This window comes from Pseudochaenichthys georgianus, chromosome 1, assembly GCF_902827115.2.
Source record: "Pseudochaenichthys georgianus chromosome 1, fPseGeo1.2, whole genome shotgun sequence".
NCBI lineage: Eukaryota > Metazoa > Chordata > Actinopteri > Perciformes > Channichthyidae > Pseudochaenichthys > Pseudochaenichthys georgianus.
In genome coordinates, this window is record NC_047503.1 from 26,378,951 (window position 1) to 26,397,926 (window position 18,976).

At 41.2% G+C, this 18,976-nt stretch overlaps 1 protein-coding gene and 1 non-coding gene across 2 annotated transcripts; one reads left to right on the plus strand and one right to left on the minus strand.

The window, feature by feature from the left end:
- The first annotated feature begins 207 nt into the window (after nt 1–207).
- Nucleotides 208–279, plus strand: trnap-agg (transfer RNA proline (anticodon AGG)). The gene has a single exon. It is a non-coding gene; the product is annotated as a tRNA-Pro (tRNA).
- Nucleotides 280–2,031: 1,752 nt separating this feature from the next.
- klf3 (Kruppel like factor 3 (basic)) lies at nt 2,032–17,115 on the minus strand. Its single transcript, XM_034080832.2, has 6 exons — nt 16,820–17,115; nt 8,623–8,683; nt 7,619–8,192; nt 6,672–6,798; nt 4,462–4,628; nt 2,032–4,049 (listed from the first exon to the last, which is right to left on the minus strand). The coding sequence occupies exons 2-6, from the start codon at nt 8,662–8,664 to the stop codon at nt 3,868–3,870; spliced, it is 1,092 nt and encodes a 363-aa protein (XP_033936723.1). The 5' UTR covers nt 8,665–8,683; nt 16,820–17,115; the 3' UTR covers nt 2,032–3,867.
- Between the last annotated feature and the right edge of the window lie 1,861 nt (nt 17,116–18,976).

Genomic DNA, 18,976 nt, shown 5'->3' on the forward strand with positions numbered 1-18,976 from the left:
GAAATGAGGGGTGAATCATCTCGATGCATGTGACTTGGTTGTTTTCACATAATAGTGGATTTGTCACTGCGCTGGCAATTCCCACCGGCCTAAAAGCTTAACCATTATTATTTTGTGTCATAATGAAGAAGAACACAATAGAAAATGGACACAAGTTCAAGGACTGATTATTTTTAAGTACCCTATATTCCGCTCTGAGCTCATTGCGGCTCGTTGGTCTAGGGGTATGATTCTCGCTTAGGGTGCGAGAGGTCCCGGGTTCAAATCCCGGACGAGCCCACCCTTTTTCTTCAGATAAACAATGAATATATATATATATATATGTATATATATATATACACAGATATCCAAAGTATAATGCAAATAACAAAGTTAACAGCTCATATTGGTGAGATACTGATGAAAATAAACTAAATAATTGCATTTATGACCTATGTTTATGACAAGCAAGTTCACGGCCACCAAAAAAACCCACTAACTGTATTTTTTGAATAATCATCATCAACTAGTAACCTCTATAATGATTTAATTATTGATGATACCTACAATTACCAATATTAATAATTTGTTATTATTTTAATAATATTCTTCAGGTGATGATGCTGCCTGTGTGTGTATGTTTTTGTGTGTATAAAATAATTAAGTTTATTAGCTCTTGTAATAACATATGAGCTATGAAAACGAGGAAATATTCAACTTCAACGAGAAGCTATATTAGGGAGCATTTCAAACTTTTCATTTGTGCTTAATAAGTCACCTGTGATACAAAAACAATCTTCAGTCGATCAACTACCACAATGCATTCATTGTGCATTGAACAAATCAATGACTGGATGGGTCAGAACTTTCTCCAATTAAACAAAGACAAAACTGAGGTAATGGTTTTTGGAGCCAAGGCAGAACGTATAAAAGTTAGCGCTGAGCTTCAGTCTGCAATGTTCAAAACAACAGATAAAGCCAGAAATCTAGGTGTAGTCATGGACTCTGACCTGAGTTTCAACAGTCACATTAAAACAGTTACTAAATCAGCCCACTATCACCTAAAGAATATTTCTAGGATTAAAAGACTAATGTCACAGCAGGATTTGGAAAAACTTGTCCATGCTTTTATCTTCAGTAGACTGGACTACTGTGTGAACTATTCATATCTTAAACTGCACTGTAACTTTTTATTTATGTACTTTTTATTCATGTATTTTTCCTTTTAATGTTTATTTTATTATCTTTTCTTTTTAATGACTGTTTTTAAATGCCTTTGTCTGAATGTCTTTCATTTTTGTAAGGCACCTTGAATTGCCTTCTGTAGAAAGGTGCTATATAAATAAACTTGCCTTGCCTTGCCTTGTAATGATGTCTTTATAGGTCTCACTAAAAAATCTATTAGAAAGCTGCAGCTGATTCAGAACGCTGCTGCTCGAGTCCTTACCAACACTAAGAAAGTGGATCACATCACTCCAGTTCTGAAGTCTTTACACTGGCTTCCTGTGTGTCAAATAATAGATTTCAAAATACTGCTGCTGGTTTATAAAGCACTGAATGGTTTAGGCCCAAAATACATTTCTGACCTCCTGTTAAATTATGAACCATCCAGATCTCTCTGGTCTTCAGGGACTGGTCAGCTTTCTGTCCCCAGAGTCAGAACTAAACATGGAAAAGCAGCGTTCAGTTATTATGCTCCAAATATCTGGAACAAACTCCCAGAAACCTGCAGGTCCGCTGCAACTCTGACTACTTTTAAATCCAGGCTGAAGACTTTTCTTTTTGCCGCTGCTTTTAATTGAACTATTCACATCTTAAACTGCACTGTAACTTTTATCCATGTATTTTTTATATATTTCTTTTTAATGACTGATTATAAATGCCATTTTCTTAATGTCTTTCGTTTTTTGTAAATCACTTTGAATTGCCTTGTGTTGAAAGGTGGTATATAAATAAACTTGCCTTGCCTTGCCTTGCCTTGCCAACTCCATCATCAGTTCCAGCAAAAACACCCACAAACTCAATGTAAGACACAGCACTCCATTCTGCAAATATTATCAATAAGTTTATTAAGTGGTATGAATATTCTGTCTTAAAATAAATGCAAAATTGCAGATAGACCTGTACGTTCACAGTTTTAACATGTTCCCTTTGAATTGCCAACATTTAGATTAAAAAGAGATAGGGTTTATATTAGATAGAACATTATAGAAATGTATAATATCCATTATTATGAGTATCAAAATCATGCTTAATAAAAACCTTTAATTGCCCTTTCAGTCTAATTATCAATTATAAAATATATATATATATATTACAACTTGTGTTTTCAGAAATACAAAACATGTACAAGCAAAAATTGCAAAACATATCCAGGGGCAAAAAGCAGATCTGTTGAGCCACTCCATTCAGTATATGTGTGTGCGTGCATGTGTTTGTCTGTGTGTGAATTAAAGGATCACACCCTCTTATGGTATTAAATGGTAAGAAAATGAATACAAAGACACCTGATGTTTCTGATCAAACTGACCAGCAGATAAATGAATAGAAAAACTGATGTGATAAGAAAATGTTTGGCTTTGGGAATGATTTATATACATATATATAAAGTGCACATTGGAAACATGTACTAAGATGCTATGAACAAAACAATTTTCTTCTCAAGAAGCTATAAAAACAGAAATGTGTGCTCTTAAATTGTGTGGATGGTAAAACAAATATTGGGTAGTAGAAGAATATATCTTATGACATGTTACGAAAACATATTGTTAAATGCCATAATCTTTAAAAGGAGATATCCTGTGAGAAAGGCTGAAAACACACATTTAAAGAGCAAATGTATCTGCTTTGCACTTTGTATTTTTCCCATATAAACGTGCCATATAATAAAAAGAAAAAGGCTACCATTGTGTCACGTCAAAAACCAAACATAGTTCATATTGATACATAAACGTGATGTAAGACATTTCATTGCTTCTACCCTTAAACCAACCGAGTGGTGTCTTTTCCTCACAAACACAATAATGCCCCTGTGCAGCAACTTTCACATTTCTGAATGAAAACATAAAAACACTTTGAAACTCCAACAATGAACAACCCAGTCCCCCCCTTATTGTCAAACCCAAATTCCAAAAGCACACCAGTCCCAGGCTGCTTTTATTAAGTGCATGTTTTCTTTCTGTGTGTGCATTTAAACGTGTATGTACAAGGGAAAGCGAGCAATAGCTACCTGTTTGTTTATTTGATGAGGCAGATGAGGTGTGTGGTGCTTTAATGTGGCGGTCCATGAAGGAGGAGTTAGCATTAGCATTATGTCACAGGTAGCAGCTTTGATGAAAAGCTGAAGTATGACACAATACACAATGTGTGTGATATGATACATTCTGGAAAGTTTCACATTATATTGGCCTAGCTAGCAAACAACGCGTGTGTGTACAATCTTTACTTTAATATATGCAGAGAAATGTGAGCTGATGTATAAAGTAGCATGCTGTTTCTGGCTTAAACAGAGCGAGTGTAGATGCGGTTATGTTTAGCAGCCACAGGAGGGCGCTGCTCTCAGGCCAGCTGAGAGGCTGCTGCCTCTATTTTAAAGAGTGTCTGGGCCTTCCACACCTGATCAGAGATCTGGTTTCTCTCAACATGTCTAAATAAGCTGCTGATAAATCTGCAAGCAGGATGGTGTGACGGTTACATGATTAATAGGTGGACCCCCAGCTAATTCTCAGGCTACTGAGTTGAAAGGGTCCTAATTCGCACCCTGAAGGAACATTTCCCCACTCCCTGGAGTCCAACATGTAAGGCAAACTCTTTAAAAATCCCCCCATAAGTCACAGTGGTACAGTCCAACGTTGTTGTTTTTTTAAAGCTGCCGGGATTCTGAGTTTTTCACACCAGGAGGTGGCGTTTCTTGTGCAAAGCCAGGTGGTCCGACCGGGAGAAGCTGCGTTCACAGTCGGGGCACTGGAACGGTTTGACTCCTGTGTGTTTGCGGAAGTGTCTCGTCAGCTCGTCTGAACGGGCGAACTTCCACGTGCAGCCTTCCCACATGCACTTGTAGGGTTTCTCACCTGCACAAAGGGAGAAAAGAAGGTCAGCAAAAGGGCTTTTAAACATGGGCGGTTCTGGGGAGGGGGCCAACAGGGGCCAGTGCCCCTGTAACACTGAGTTTGGACCCCCCTGTGCCCCCGCCCCCCGGAAAAAGGATTCTATGTTATTGTGATAGTGTTGCAGTGAAGATTGTGCTGTAACTTGAGCTGAAGTTTTGTTTTTCAAATGGTTATTTACACAAATTCTGTAACTAAAACAAATACCAATCATGTTTCTATAGGGTTGCTCTATAATTGTATACTGAACTAAAAATGTATTTTTTGTCCCACATTAAAAGTGCCCCTCTCAATAATTGGCCACAGCATGGACCCCCCCAGTAAAATTGGTCTTACAGATAAGTGTTTTAATGTACCGTTTGTGTGTGACTCTTACCGGTGTGTGTCCTGCGGTGTGCTTTGAGGTGGGAGCTCTTGGTGTACACTTTGTTGCAGCCGTTGAAGTCACAGCAGTGGATTCGCCTCTTTTTCAGTGTGTCAGGAGACTCGGCAGGGAGAGGATGCTTTGCCCCCGAATGAACTATTACTGATGGGTTGTTACACCTGAAAGATACACAGAGAGAGTTTGTTAGAGGTGTTTGCTTCACATGATTTAACCAGTAGAGGGAGCCGCTGTCATTTAACAGTGTTCCCCTTTATCATGTTAAAATCGTGTCAGGGTAATTTGGTTGCAGCGATTTAACAATGCAATAACAAATTCTACCAATGAGGAAGTTAAAAAAAACACCTCCTGCCTTATCCAGTATACCACCACGCCTTTCCTTTCCTTTGTCATGCTTTCATTCATTGGAATTTGATACAACGTCTGCTGACTTACAGCAATAAATTAAGCTCTGGACTTCCCTATACTGTGAAATAGTAGATGCTACTTTGCAACTCAACTATCTATTTTTTCCATCTAATACCCAACTTAAGCTAGCCCAAGAATATTACGAGTCTAATACTCTGCACCTTGTGTATGTGTACGTTTGTGTGTGTTTGAGATATTTTCTGTGAAAATGTTCGATGTTACAGTACAGAATAGAATTCAAAATAATAACCAAAAAACAACATATTTTAAATCTGTTTCCCGCAATAACATAAACGTTGTAGGAGTGTATGTGTGTGTGTGTGTGTGTGTGTGTGTGTGTGTGTGTGTGTGTGTGTGTGTGTGTGTGTGTGTGTGTGTGTGGGGGGGGGTGTGTGTGCGTGTGTGTGTGTAAGTGGCAGTTGAGAGCAGGTGTCGGGTGTTGCAATATGAATCCCTCACAGATCAGTTCTGTATAAAAAAAAACATGACACACACACACACACACACACACACACACACACACACACACACACACACACACACACACACACACACACACACACACACACACACACACACACACACACACACACACACACACACACACACACACACACACACACACACACACACACACACACACACACACACACACACACTGGGCAAAGTTGACCTATCTACTGCACACACTTCTACATTTACATTGCTCATGGTTTTTGAGAGGTATGAGAGGTTTTACGATCTGATGACAGGTAAAGACACACCCTGTTTCTTCCTTAAGGGTCTAATTACTTCACAGGATTTCGACGGCAACAATGGCCTGTGATGGCCACCGCCTTGACAACTATAGTTAAGAAAAATACACTCACACACACAGACACACACATACAGACACACAAACACACACTCAAGAAGCAAGAACTAACTGGCATCATTCCCTGACTATTACCTGTGTAACTGACATGCAATTATTTATTTGAGGAGAAGCAGTTATTTTGTAGAAGACTCTGGAAACCAAAACAGATGACAATGGGAGGTTAGGAGGAAGAGGAGGAGGAGACAGGAAGGAGATGAGAAACAGGAAGAGATGAGGAGGGTAGAAAGCAGTGAGAGAAGCCGAACAATGTTCATAAAAAAATACAGGACGTTCTGAGCAAAGGAAGAAGGGAGGGGAAGAGAAAGAGAAAGGAGAGATGGGAGAAGAGGCGGAGGATGACAAGATCAAGGTGGCTGATATGTGTGGCTGACTAGAATGGGAAGGGCAAGCAGTTGTATTAAGAGGTTTGTCTGAAGGACAAGAGAAAAGTGAATAAAAGATTCTGGGGAATTTCTTGCATAATAGATAAAGTTGCTTTAAAAAAAACCCATTAATGGTAGGTTAAATCGGTATCTCTCAGCACTGTGGTTGTCCGAATTATTCTTCAAATCTTATCTTTAACTCGTGAATTTTTACCATAGAATAAATAAAAAAGGAAGATAAGACAACAAATCCTTGTAATTTTTTAATCGCAGCTAGTTTCTGTGTGCTAAATATTATATATAGTGACTGCTTTGTGATATTTTTTGTTTATAGATATATTTCCTGATTTCAATCCTACTTTTTTGTAATTCAAACAATATCCAGTCACAGTTTACTGCACCTGCATTTTAAAAAGATCACAACAGGAACAGAGATGGATAGGTCGGAGCCTCTGACCACGACTTCCATATACAGATAAAGGGGAAGCGCTCAAGCAGACGTAGAATCTTATGACACTTTTGGTGCTTCTTTCCAAATGTGTGCGAGAGTCACTCACCCGTATTCGTGTGGTATCCTGATAACTGATGATTTCATCTCATGGCTGCTGTGAAATTCATGAGAAAGCTCAGAGCGAGGCTCCTTTTTGATTGGCCTGTGCAGGTCATGGATGTTGCCATTTTGAACTGTGGATATAAAGTATTGGTCAGTATGGTCGTGATTTATTAACATAATCTCCATATTTCATAGGCTAGATCAAATTAAGATTTCATTTGAGCCACTGTTGTAAACAAAACAGTGATTCAGATATGTTTCACTGTGAATCTCAGTGAACTCCATCTGACCACAGAAAACAGAACAACAAAACATGGATTTCCTAAGAAACAGGAATCTGCTGAAATAGATTTTCTAAAAACAGAGGAAATGAAAAGCACATTTTTTGTAAAATATTTGTTCATTTAACGAGAATTTGTTTTTTGGAATGAAATTAAGGAAACAAAACATATACTTTTGTTTGTTGAGAAAATTAAGCGAGGACCTGCTGACTGATGCTATAACTGTAGGATGCTCAGATGACTTGTGTTTGTTTCATTTTTGTCACTTTTATTTGATCTTATACATTGCATCAACCTTCGGACTGAAGCAGGATTATATATTAGTAAGGGTTATAGGACGTTAGTTAGTGTTACATGTTTTCTAGGTTGCTAATGTTACTGTAAAATATGTGCACTTTTTTAGATAATGACGGGTTTGAATACCTAAAGTTGAGAAACTATCTGGGCCCTATTCTGAAGCTTCAGGCCGCGTTTTCATGATGTCACATTTCACATATCTCCATTCTGTCGTGTCGATTTTACTTTTACTCGATTTTTTTTTAATGAAACTGAAACTAAACCTATTTGCATTTGTGAGAACATTTTGGCAACATGTATAGTATGTAATGTTACTCAAGCTCAAATCAACTGAATTGACATCTTAAATAAAATAAAATAAACGAGGGTTCACCTGGCTTGTGCTCCCTGCTTCGATGATGGACATCGTCATTGGCGACAGGTTGGCTCACCATAATAGACTGATGCAGGTGGAGAGATGAGGGGTAGAGGACGGACAGAGGCACCATGACCGGGGACACCATGACCGGGGACACCATGACCCCTGACCCCTGGATGACTCCGGATCCTGAGCTGATCAGAGGACCCACCATGGTGGGGTAAGAAAGGGAGGGAGTGTGCTGCTGGAGAACGTGGGAGGGTGAGGAGCGCATCTGCGAGTGCGGCGTGGAGCAGCGGGGGGAGGCGCGGCTCCCCGAGCTGTAGGGGGAGGGCGGGGAGCTGCGTGAGGAGGCCGGGGAGCTGCGTGAGGAGGCCGGGGAGGAGGCGGAGGAGCAGGGAGGGGAGGAGGTGGAGGAGGAACGCTTGCTGACGGACAGATCCACGGGCTCCAGCTGGGTGTGTGTGGGGTTGCTGGGGGCGTGGGACTGGGTGAAGGTGTGCATGTGTGAAGCGTGGTAGAGGTGGGTCGGGTGGGAGAAGATCACTCCGTATTGCTCCGGGTTTTTCACTAACGAAGAGTAGAATGACTGTGAGAGAGAGGAAGCAGGAGGAAGCAGACAAAAGAGCAGTTAAAAACGTCCGCTCTGCATTGAATAACAGGGAAAATATGTTTCTGCCACACAAATAACTACAGCCAGCCAAAAACTTTAAACCCAGCTCTGTTGGGGAGCGGATAACTGTTCTGCCTCAGTGGGTGTGTGTGTGGGTGTGTGTGTCTATTAGCCTGCTGCCTGGCAATATTTGTAGCCATTGTATGCAAATGTCTACTGAACAGCAGCCTGTTTGTCCAGGAAGAGCTGGAATGTGAGAACCAGTATGTCTAGACACGTAACAGGAGAGTGTGTGTAGGTCAGAGTTTCTGTATAGCATCCAAAACATGCTTGGGCATGATGTGAGCACACAAAAACACACACGCACCCGAAGCAACATTCACAAAAACACACACATATGACTTACCGTCTCCATGTCTGCCTTCAGAGGGTAATCATACATCAGCATGGCTGCACAGGCCAGGCTCCTACAAGATAAAACACACATACAGCCATCAGTACACACATTTCATTACATAAGAACTCATTTATGCTCTTATTGATCATATTGGTTTACTTTGATGTCCTGTATGGTTTAGCATCGAAGACAAACATAAGCCAACAGTGGAAGCAGTACTCAGACACCTTACTTAAGCCAAAGAACAAATATATATTTATTTTAGAAATACAGCATTACAAACACAAAAAAAAGATAAAGTACGGAGTATTATCACATTAAGTATAAAAGTAAATAAGTAAAAACTTATTTTTCAGAAACATCGGCCCTTATGGCCGATAGTATTGTGATTTCAAGCCGGGCCCCCTCAAACCTTTTTAACTTTTTGGAGTTAAAACCTTTGAAATAACAGCCAATATTTATTATTGTTTTGTATAATCTTATTAGATTTGATAAATGGCATATAATAATATGAAAAGGTAATATAGCTATCAAATAAATGAAGTGAGGTAAAAAGTACAAGATTTCCTTATGGAAGTATAGTGACAAGTGGCATTAAACGTAAAAGAGCCTTTGAGAAGTGATGAAAAGTAAATCACCTAAAGTACAGGGAAAGGCTAGACAAGGGTCTGTAGTTAAGTGTAGGTGTCTGAAATGTGTGTGTGAGCGCTGTCGGCCTCACTTCCAGTAAATCACATCAGTCAATAGCCAAACCTCTTTTTTTCAGACCAATTTTACGCATGTTCTCCTCCTCTCTACTTTCAGCATGTAAATCAGAAGCTCTTCTTGCTCAGTCGTTCGTCTGACAGTCAAACAATTACAGACAACTTTACGACAGACCACGTAACTACGAGACACAGGTGTGATGAGGCTGTGTAAAAGACTAGACATTAAAAAGACCACACACACACACACACACACACACACACACACACACACACACACACACACACACACACACACACACACACACACACACACACACACACACACACACACACACACACACACACACACACACACACACACACACACACACACACACACACACACACACACACACACACACACACACACACACACACACAACCTTTAAAGGCCTGTCAAGTGATTTGATCAAAAGCGTGTGAGGTTTCAAAGGTGGCTTCAGTTACCTCGGCTTTGAATGGTCGGGTGCAGCTGCGATGACTTTGGTTTGTTCCTAAATGAGTGTGTTTACGAGCGTGAGTGTGATTGCATGTGTGTGTTCAGCAGTGCATTGAGGCAACATGAACTGTCAAAGAATTTACCCTGAGGGAGTATGTGTGCGTGTGACCTGATTAAAGTCCACAGTCTAGAGACAAGTTAGCCTTTAATTATTAACAAATGGACAGAAACACAGGCCATTACAACTTAGCACACACAGACATGCAAGCACACGCAGAGCTGGACACACACACACACACACTCAAGATGGGGAGCAGACCAAGGCCTTTTCTCAATGTCGAGTAAAGCTGCTGCAGAGCCACTATTTCAAGTGTACTACGTCATCGAGTGGCGCCGAATGCTGGGCATTTAAACAGTCCTTCGGCACCACTCAATGACGTAGTATGCTTGAAATAGTGGCTCTGCAGCAGCTTTACTCGACATTGAGAAACGGCCCAATAGTAGAGCAGGATACTTGCTTGCTGTTTCAGGAAGGGCATGAACATGACGACTGAAGCCTCGCCCTTTGCCCGGCTCCATCGAAACAAAGAGACGGCAGTCAGGTGGGGCCTGTGTGTGTGTGTGTGTGTGTTCTAATCTGGGTTTGTATTGTATTGTAGTTCACAGAGAGGTCAATCTGTTCTTGTGCGGTGGAGAATCACACACTGAGGTGGCATGAAGCACAAACCGATAGATCAGAAAACAGGAAGAGTAAAAACGAGTAAGTGGCGTACAGGTAACAAGTTGTTTTAGTTCAGACCAAGACATTTGACTTGTTTAAAGACTGTTTTTGGTTTGAGTTTGAAACATGGCCCTAAAGGAAGTCCCCACACTTATTATATGTTCATATCTAAATATTTCCCCAGCAACCCGTACTAAAAAGAGTACTGTAAGAGACACAGTTTGACTCATATATTTCGAAGAACATGGACTCTCAATGTCATTAATGGAAAGCACCAGAAAACAGTCCCAGACTTTATTATTTTCCAGTCAACATGTATAGGTACTAATCATTATTATTTATTTATCTGTCGCAATGTTTTTTTATACAAAATGTCAGAAAATAGTCGAATAATAGGACATTTTGGTAGGATCCCACAGTCACAGATATCATTTTGAAATAATTGACAGTAACGTCACCCATTGGTTTGTGGAATTCGTTTTGTAAGCCTTGAGTTTGGCTCTCTAGCCATATTCGTTTTTGGCATTTGTAACTTTTGGATGGCCTAAAAGTTACATTTAATGAATTGAAATTCATTAAGAATTTGCTTTACTTTAGACATTTTCCCTTGACTCAATCCTAACAAACTCATGGGCCACAACTCTTAAATACAATAAATGAAAAGGACCATGTTGCTGCAGGGCTTGGCTCAGGAGGGAGATTGACATTTACATGTAATAGGCACACATGCACATATAAGTTCTTGTACTCAAAGAAATACAATAAGTATCTCAGCTCAGATCATGTAGTTCTTTAGCAAACCCCTGCAGCGACACTGGAAGGGCCACACCAGGAGCATACCATTCCTCTCAGAGTTCACCTGTCATGCAGTATTCCCTCTCACAGGCCTACTCACATGAACATATGAATACAATCAAAGACACTAAATCTGCTTGTCATTATTCTGAACAAGTTTTGTGACAGTGACAGAGATTTGGCTCTCATGGTAGCGGCAGCAGCAGATATAACACGTTGTTAAGTTTTAATCTGCATGGAGGTGTAAGTGAGATGGTTGGCCATACAGGAATGTCAACAGAGAAAATAATACAGGGCAAACTTTCCATCAGGGATATGTCATAACGGAATAAAAACAACGAGACACAGAAAGTTTAGACAATCACAGGAAATTAATGTAATTTGGCGACGCAGCATGTCCCTCAGTACACTTCCATAAACCATCAGGCCCCCAGAGACATATCTGCAGCTGGAGCTTGTTGATCTGTGTATGAATCAGTGATCCAGTTATCATTTTGACGATTAATCGATCAGTGGTTTGACAGAAAATGTAACCAGCAGCAACTATTAGGATAATATGTTTGTCATTTTTCAAGCAAGACACCTTGTTAAAGGTTCTCAACTCGGATGATTTGCTGCTTTTTTATTGTTTTGTATGATGGACAAAACAGTATATCTGAAGACTTTACAGAAAACTGTTATATTAATGAAGAAAATAATCTCCAGATTGTTTGATAATAGAAATAACCGTTAGTTGCAATGATCCTCTGACAGATTGAGTTCTGTAGAAATGGATCTGACAGATGTGTCTTTCTGGCAGAAAGAAATAAGACAGATGTTGCTCCAGGCCCTGTATTGTAGCTCCCCTATGATGTTAAATCACAGGACACACACAAACTGTTACAGGAAGGAGCCAGCGTGTTCTGCACCTTTTTGGTAAATAACCTTGAGTTGTTGAGTATTTCTCCCTGTGCGCTTTTTACATGTGGGTGTGTATTTGTGCATGTCAAGTGTGGTCTGCAAATATTGTCCTTCTAGGTCAGTAGAGCTTCTGTGTACTCAACCCCAACCCACTCAGCAAACACTTCCTACAACCCTCTCTCGCTCCCTTTCTCCACCCTTGGACTCACCCTTCAGATCTTCTTCACTTGTTCCTCATCCATCACTTTACTACTGTATGTATCTGGACAACACAGTACCCCACTCTGTTCTTTTCTCCCTCTCAAAGAATGATATAAAACAACATGACTGAAGGGGAAAATATTGTGGCTTGGAGTCCCTGGCTACTGACTCAACCACACACACACACACACACACACACACACACACACACACACACACACACACACACACACACACACACACACACACACACACACACACACACACACACACACACACACACACACACACACACACACACACACACACACACACACACACACACACACACACACACACACACACACACACACACACACACACACAGCTTCTGCTAGCTCAACAGAATACACACACTAAATCACTAAAGGACTACATTATTACAGACATGCACATGTGCTCACACAGACACAAATGTGGCCACACACACACACACACACACACACACACACACACACACACACACACACACACACACACACACACACACACACACACACACACACACACACACACACACACACACACACACACACACACACACACACACACACACACACACACACACACACACACACACACACACACACACACACACACACACACACACACACACACACACACTCGCTAATGGCAACAGGCTGGAGATGATGAGATCACCAGAGAGACCAGAAACCTCCAGACAACAGCTTTGTCCAAGAAACGCCGCAGGACGGACGGACACACACACACACACACACACACACACACACACACACACACACACACACACACACACACACACACACACACACACACACACACACACACACACACACACACACACACACACACACACACACACACCACACACACACACACACACACACACACACACACACACACACACACACACACACACCCTTAAGTTTCTCACTCTTTTTCATGACTTTTTTTACCACCTTGTCCTTGTGAGTCTCCCTCGCATAAGCCCCTTGGTTATTTCCAGGCGTTAATACACAAAATCACTTCCAGTGTAGAACTTCATGTACATACTGTAGCTTGATTGGCAGTTTGTTACTTATTTTAACCCCTCAGGTAATGACATTTCCATATGATCCCCAATTGCATGACTCATTTAGGTGACGAGCTAATATTCCAGTGTTTAACTTTTCCCTTTTCTGAGCTCACCTCCATTGTAGTTTTGTATAGCTCCACGCTCCTTCTGTTGCCTTCACTCAAATGTACTTTTCATTCAAGCCCTGACCCCCCTAGTGTACCTCCCTGCTTCCTAATTTTACCCCCTTACCTCACTTCCTACTCCTGACTCCCCTGACGATGCCTCACATACTCTGACTTTGACTACTCTCACTTTAAGGGCCCCTGCTAAAGCCCCTTATCCTCTTATTTTTGGCTTCCTATTTCCTCATGTGAGCTGCCTAGCCCATGACTCTCATCCTCTTACCTTCCCCAAACATGCACACACAAACACACGTTAACACACATACACAGGCCCTTCTGCGCTCCTCTCCAGCAGACTGTGGGGCTGCGGGCCTGCAGACCTTGGGGGAAGCCAGAGGGGGCCGTCAGCAGGGGAGAGGAAACAGGATCCATCATCACACGCACATCCACACACAAGCAAGCACACATTTAAAGACACAGAGTTGACATAAGGCTCAAACACGGATGAAGACACACACACACACACACACACACACACACACACACACACACACACACACACACACACACACACACACACACACACACACACACACACACACACACACACACACACACACACACACACACACACACACACACACACACACACACACACACACACACACACACACACACACACACACACACACACACACCTTATGCCGTACTTGTCAAAGAGAGCAACGTTTTGAGGCTTTCCAGACAACTGAGGACAAAGAGAACGAGAGGTGCTGCCAGAGAGAAAGAGAGGGAGAAGCGGAAGCCCTCTGAGTTTAGTCTGACTGTTATTATTTCCACACTGCGAGATGGGTCAGGGGGTGTAAAGAAGAGAAGGAGGAGGAGGATAGTGAAGCCAAATGGGGGGTGCTGCTGCAGGGGGCCTGCGGTTTCCTGTCTGACACCCCCCCCCCCCACATTGCGCCTCCCTACCCGAAGAATGAGAGGAGAGAGGGGGGGAATAGCAGGAGAGAAAGGGCAAAGAAAACAGTAACTCTGACCAAACTATGTCAAAATGGAAGTGGAAAGAACAAGGCAGACAGAAACGGGGAAGAAAACTAAGTGGGTTTCGACCAAAATATGACAAAACTTCAATGAACCTCAAACACGAGGAGGGGGAAACAGCCACACAGTCACAGTGGCTCAATCCAGTGGTTTAAAAGCGGTAACAGACACACTGCACATGTTTGTGTCTGTGCTATGACATTACTGTGAATGTGCGTGCACGTGCTGGAACGCATGTGAAGTTGTGTAAGGAGTTACAGCTTTTTGCGTGTATGGTTGTCTGTTGACCATGCTGTCCTTTATTCTCTAACTCTCTAGCATCCAGGAGATTAATGTTTAGCCCAAATGTTCCCTAGGACATGCCCTTTGAGCAGTGTGTGTGTGTGTGTGTGTGTGTGTGTGTGTGTGTGTGTGTGTGTGTGTGTACACTCTTGCACATTGTGTTCTATCAGATAACATCAGTATGTTGACTCAGGAAGAAAAGGTGTACGTGTGGGAGGAGTATGACTCTAATTAGGAACAAATAAAAAACCTTATAAATGAATAAAAAGAGAACTGCTCTTCACTTCAAACTTTTCTAGAGCAATTGAAGAGTGTAAAGTAAGACAAAGAGGCAGAGAGAGAGAGGTCGCCCTCATTCCACCCGTCCACCCCCCACATCCCTCTCTCCTCCCTTCTTTCTCCCTCTCTCTCTCACTCCAGGCTCTAAACAGGATAAGGGCTTCATATGCCAAGTGGAATGTGTGACGCAAGCCTCAGCCTTGAAACAAAGCACAGGAAACAGGGAGAGACAGAGAGGAGAAACACAGAGGCAGAGAGGCAGAGAGAGAGAGAGAGAGAGAGAGAGAGATGTGTATTACAAATAGTTGCAGTGAAACCAGAGGTGAAACAAAAAACCTTAGGTATGACTGACTGTTTAAACACACACACACACACACACACACACACACACACACACACACACACACACACACACACACACACACACACACACACACACACACACACACACACACACACACACACACACACACACACACACACACACACACACACACACACACACACACACACACACACACACACACACACACACACACACACACACACACACACACACACACACCTGTCACACATGCTCCTCTCTGTCTGCTCTGACACTACACACAGTTATCTCTAACACTGCTTGAGCATCAGACTCAGACTGTACTGATGGCCTGTCAATCAGAACTACAACTGAATCAATAAATAGATCAATTAGTTAGTACAATGACAGAAAATTAGCAACAGTTTGGACATTTCAGATAAGTAATCTAGCAACATTTTTAAATAATCACTGAGTAGTACAGCTTCTCAAAAGTCACATGTTGCTGCACTTGTGTGTTTTGTAGCCTATATTTTTAATTGAGCTTCTTTACATCTTATGACAAATAACACATTTGAAGGTGTCCATTGGGCTCTCAGAAAGGAATCTTCATTATTCTTTGGTGGTATTTGCTTAACCAGAAAAGGGAAGATCCTTATGGAAAAAGCAGATGCCAACTGAGCTCAAACTGTTCACATTGTTTTTAACATCTATATACTAAATCTCTAAATCTAGAACATTTGAAACTAGATCAAAATCACACATTGTGAGTATTGAGTAACCAACTTCACACAGACACACCACTATGAGTCTCCCTCACATGCCTACATTTGACCACTATTTCTATTTTAATTAATTAAACCACACTATGTTCTAAAAAAGCCTCTATAGGCTATAAATAGCATAGTCTCTCAACTGTCGAGTTACATGAGTTATCAGCCACTGTTGAGATCATCAGCAGCCGGGCCAACACACATTTTGCTACAACGCTCATTTTCTCTTATTTTTACACAATGAATAAGAGCAACAAAAAAAAACGAAATCGAGAATGTATGATTAAACCAACTATATATTTTTTAATTAGGCTAATCACCTAGACATTAACAGCTTGATCTAATAAAAAAAAAACTAACTTTATGGACTTCTTTCCCATAGTAAAGTCAGCTTTAATACAACACATAACCTTTAATAAGACCACACAGCACATGCTTTACAACAGAACATCCGATGGTAAAATTACATCAGTTTGCCGGGAAATGAGTAACATTAGAGGAAGATCAGGCTGTCAAACTTACTTCTCAGGTTGAGTATTACAAGTCTTATCCAGGATCAGAGAAGAAACTATCTCACAGTCTGCCTTGCTGAGGAAATGTCTCAATTAGTAGACTCCGGTGAAAAAGTGATGCAGTGACGATCAGCCCTCCGCTGTCACTGACATCAGAAAAACAAGACGAGTCAGTCCACTGATCGATGGCTCCACAAAACTCCCCGAAGTTATGAAACTCCCTCGTTCTTTCTGTGTGCGCGTCTCGGGTTGTGTCGTTCAGAAACTGCTGCTGTCACATGATCCGGTGTGTGTTCTCCATGGGGTCCGGCCGCTGGGCGGGACCGGGGCGGGGTGGTCCAGTTCGTGTGTGTGCGTGTGTGTGTGAGTGGGTGTGTGTTTGTCTGTGTGTGTTGCAATGTGCTTTTCAAGTTTGGAGACAACAGAGGTGGAAGTAGAGACTACTCTAGGGCCAATACAATTCTTTACTGAAGTGTAGAAGTACTCTGTCACATTAAAGTCCTTCATTTAAAAGTGTCAGAGGTGGGAGAGTAGGAATACTCTGTTACAAGTAAAAGTCCTGCAGTCAAAATGTTACTCAAGTAAGATAACAAAAAAAAGTATTAACATCAAAATACGTAAGTACTCATTATGCAGATTGGTCAATTTCAGAATAATATATATTACATGTTTTGATTATAATTACTGATGCATTAATGTGTTATCAAAGCTGGCAATGGTGCAGCTAGTTTAAATGACTTTGTATGCTGCAGGGTAGATTGTGAATTTACTCCAGGTGTAAATAAAGTCTTATTTAAGTGTTCAAATCAAATCAAATCAAGTTTTATTTATATAGCACATTTATAAACGATTTTTGGTCGAGCCAAAGTGCTGTACATAAAATATAAATAGCCTACAGTAGAGACACTTTACAGCAAATACAACAGCACAGATTGTTCAGAATATCAGTATGAGAAAAAACGACACCCTCTATCCTTAGACCCTCACATCGTACAAGGAAAAACTTCCAGAGAAAACCCACAGTTTAAGGGGAACATGGGAGAAACCTCAGGGAGAGCAACAGAGGAGGGATCCCTCTCCCAGGACGGACAGACGTGCAATAGATGCCGTGTGTAAATCGAAGAGATAATACATTTTACAGCATATAGACCGAATGTTAGGAAATGCATGTGTCTGTAATAAGAAGATGAATCCACGAGGATGTCAACTACAATCCTGTGGAATCCATCAGGGAAGCAGCATGACGAGGCCCAGGCAGGACCGCAGAGACAAGTGTTGATTATATTTCACATAATTATTCCAAGTCTGAATACTACTACACTAAATAAATGCAGTCTAGTAAAAGTACACAATTTCCCTCTGAATTGCAGTGGACTAGATGTACCAAGTAACACAACATTGAAATACTAAAGTAAAGTACAATAACCTCAACATTGTACTTAAATACAGTACTTTAGTAAATCTACTTAGTTACTTTACACCATACTATCAGTATTGCAAAACCCTTAAATTACCTACATGTTTGGTAGCCTACTCATCATGCAGAATGGCCTATTTCAGTCCAATGTACCCTACAAGACATTATGGGATCATTATTGGCCTATTGGCTCTATCACTTTAATGTTGCAGCTGATACAGTTATAACTCATTTTCATTTATCTGTGTTATATTCTTCCAGGAAATACGTCAATTAGTCATCTACTGCAAGATCACTTACACGTACTACCTGCTGTTTGTATACAGCAAATATGAGATAATTCTAGACAGTGAATACTTTGACTGATCCGCTGGCAGCTGTCCATTAACGCCTTTGAACATGATGCGTCACACTTGTACCTGTTATATCTTTGACATGGGGCCATAATACATTTTAAATTTGACAAAGTGCTTCTGCTTTAGGGGAGCTGATCTAGTTGAGGTGCATTGCGCGTCCCAACACGAAACAAAATGACAACAGTCAACAGCACAGCTCGACAAAATACACAAAGCTCAATGTGTAAACAGACATAAACATATAGCAAAAAAAAAACTAAACACAACTTGCTACACTTTGAGAGTGGGGATAGAGATTCAAAGAACTAACAACTAATGTTTGGAGTCACAATTAGTGAACAATGTAGGAGAGAAAAGGTTAACAGACTTACAAATAATTTGAGTGAGCCCCTTG

Excerpts from the sequence above, each read along its gene's own strand:
- klf3 (XM_034080832.2), bottom strand. The coding sequence starts at position 8,664 with ATGCTGATGTATGATTACCCTCTGAAGGCAGACATGGAGACG. Across the intron at positions 4,629-6,671 it reads AGGATACCACACGAATACGG|GTGTAACAACCCATCAGTAA; the intron begins GTGAGTGACTCT and ends TGTATCTTTCAG. Across the intron at positions 4,050-4,461 it reads ACACCGCAGGACACACACCG|GTGAGAAACCCTACAAGTGC; the intron begins GTAAGAGTCACA and ends CCCTTTGTGCAG.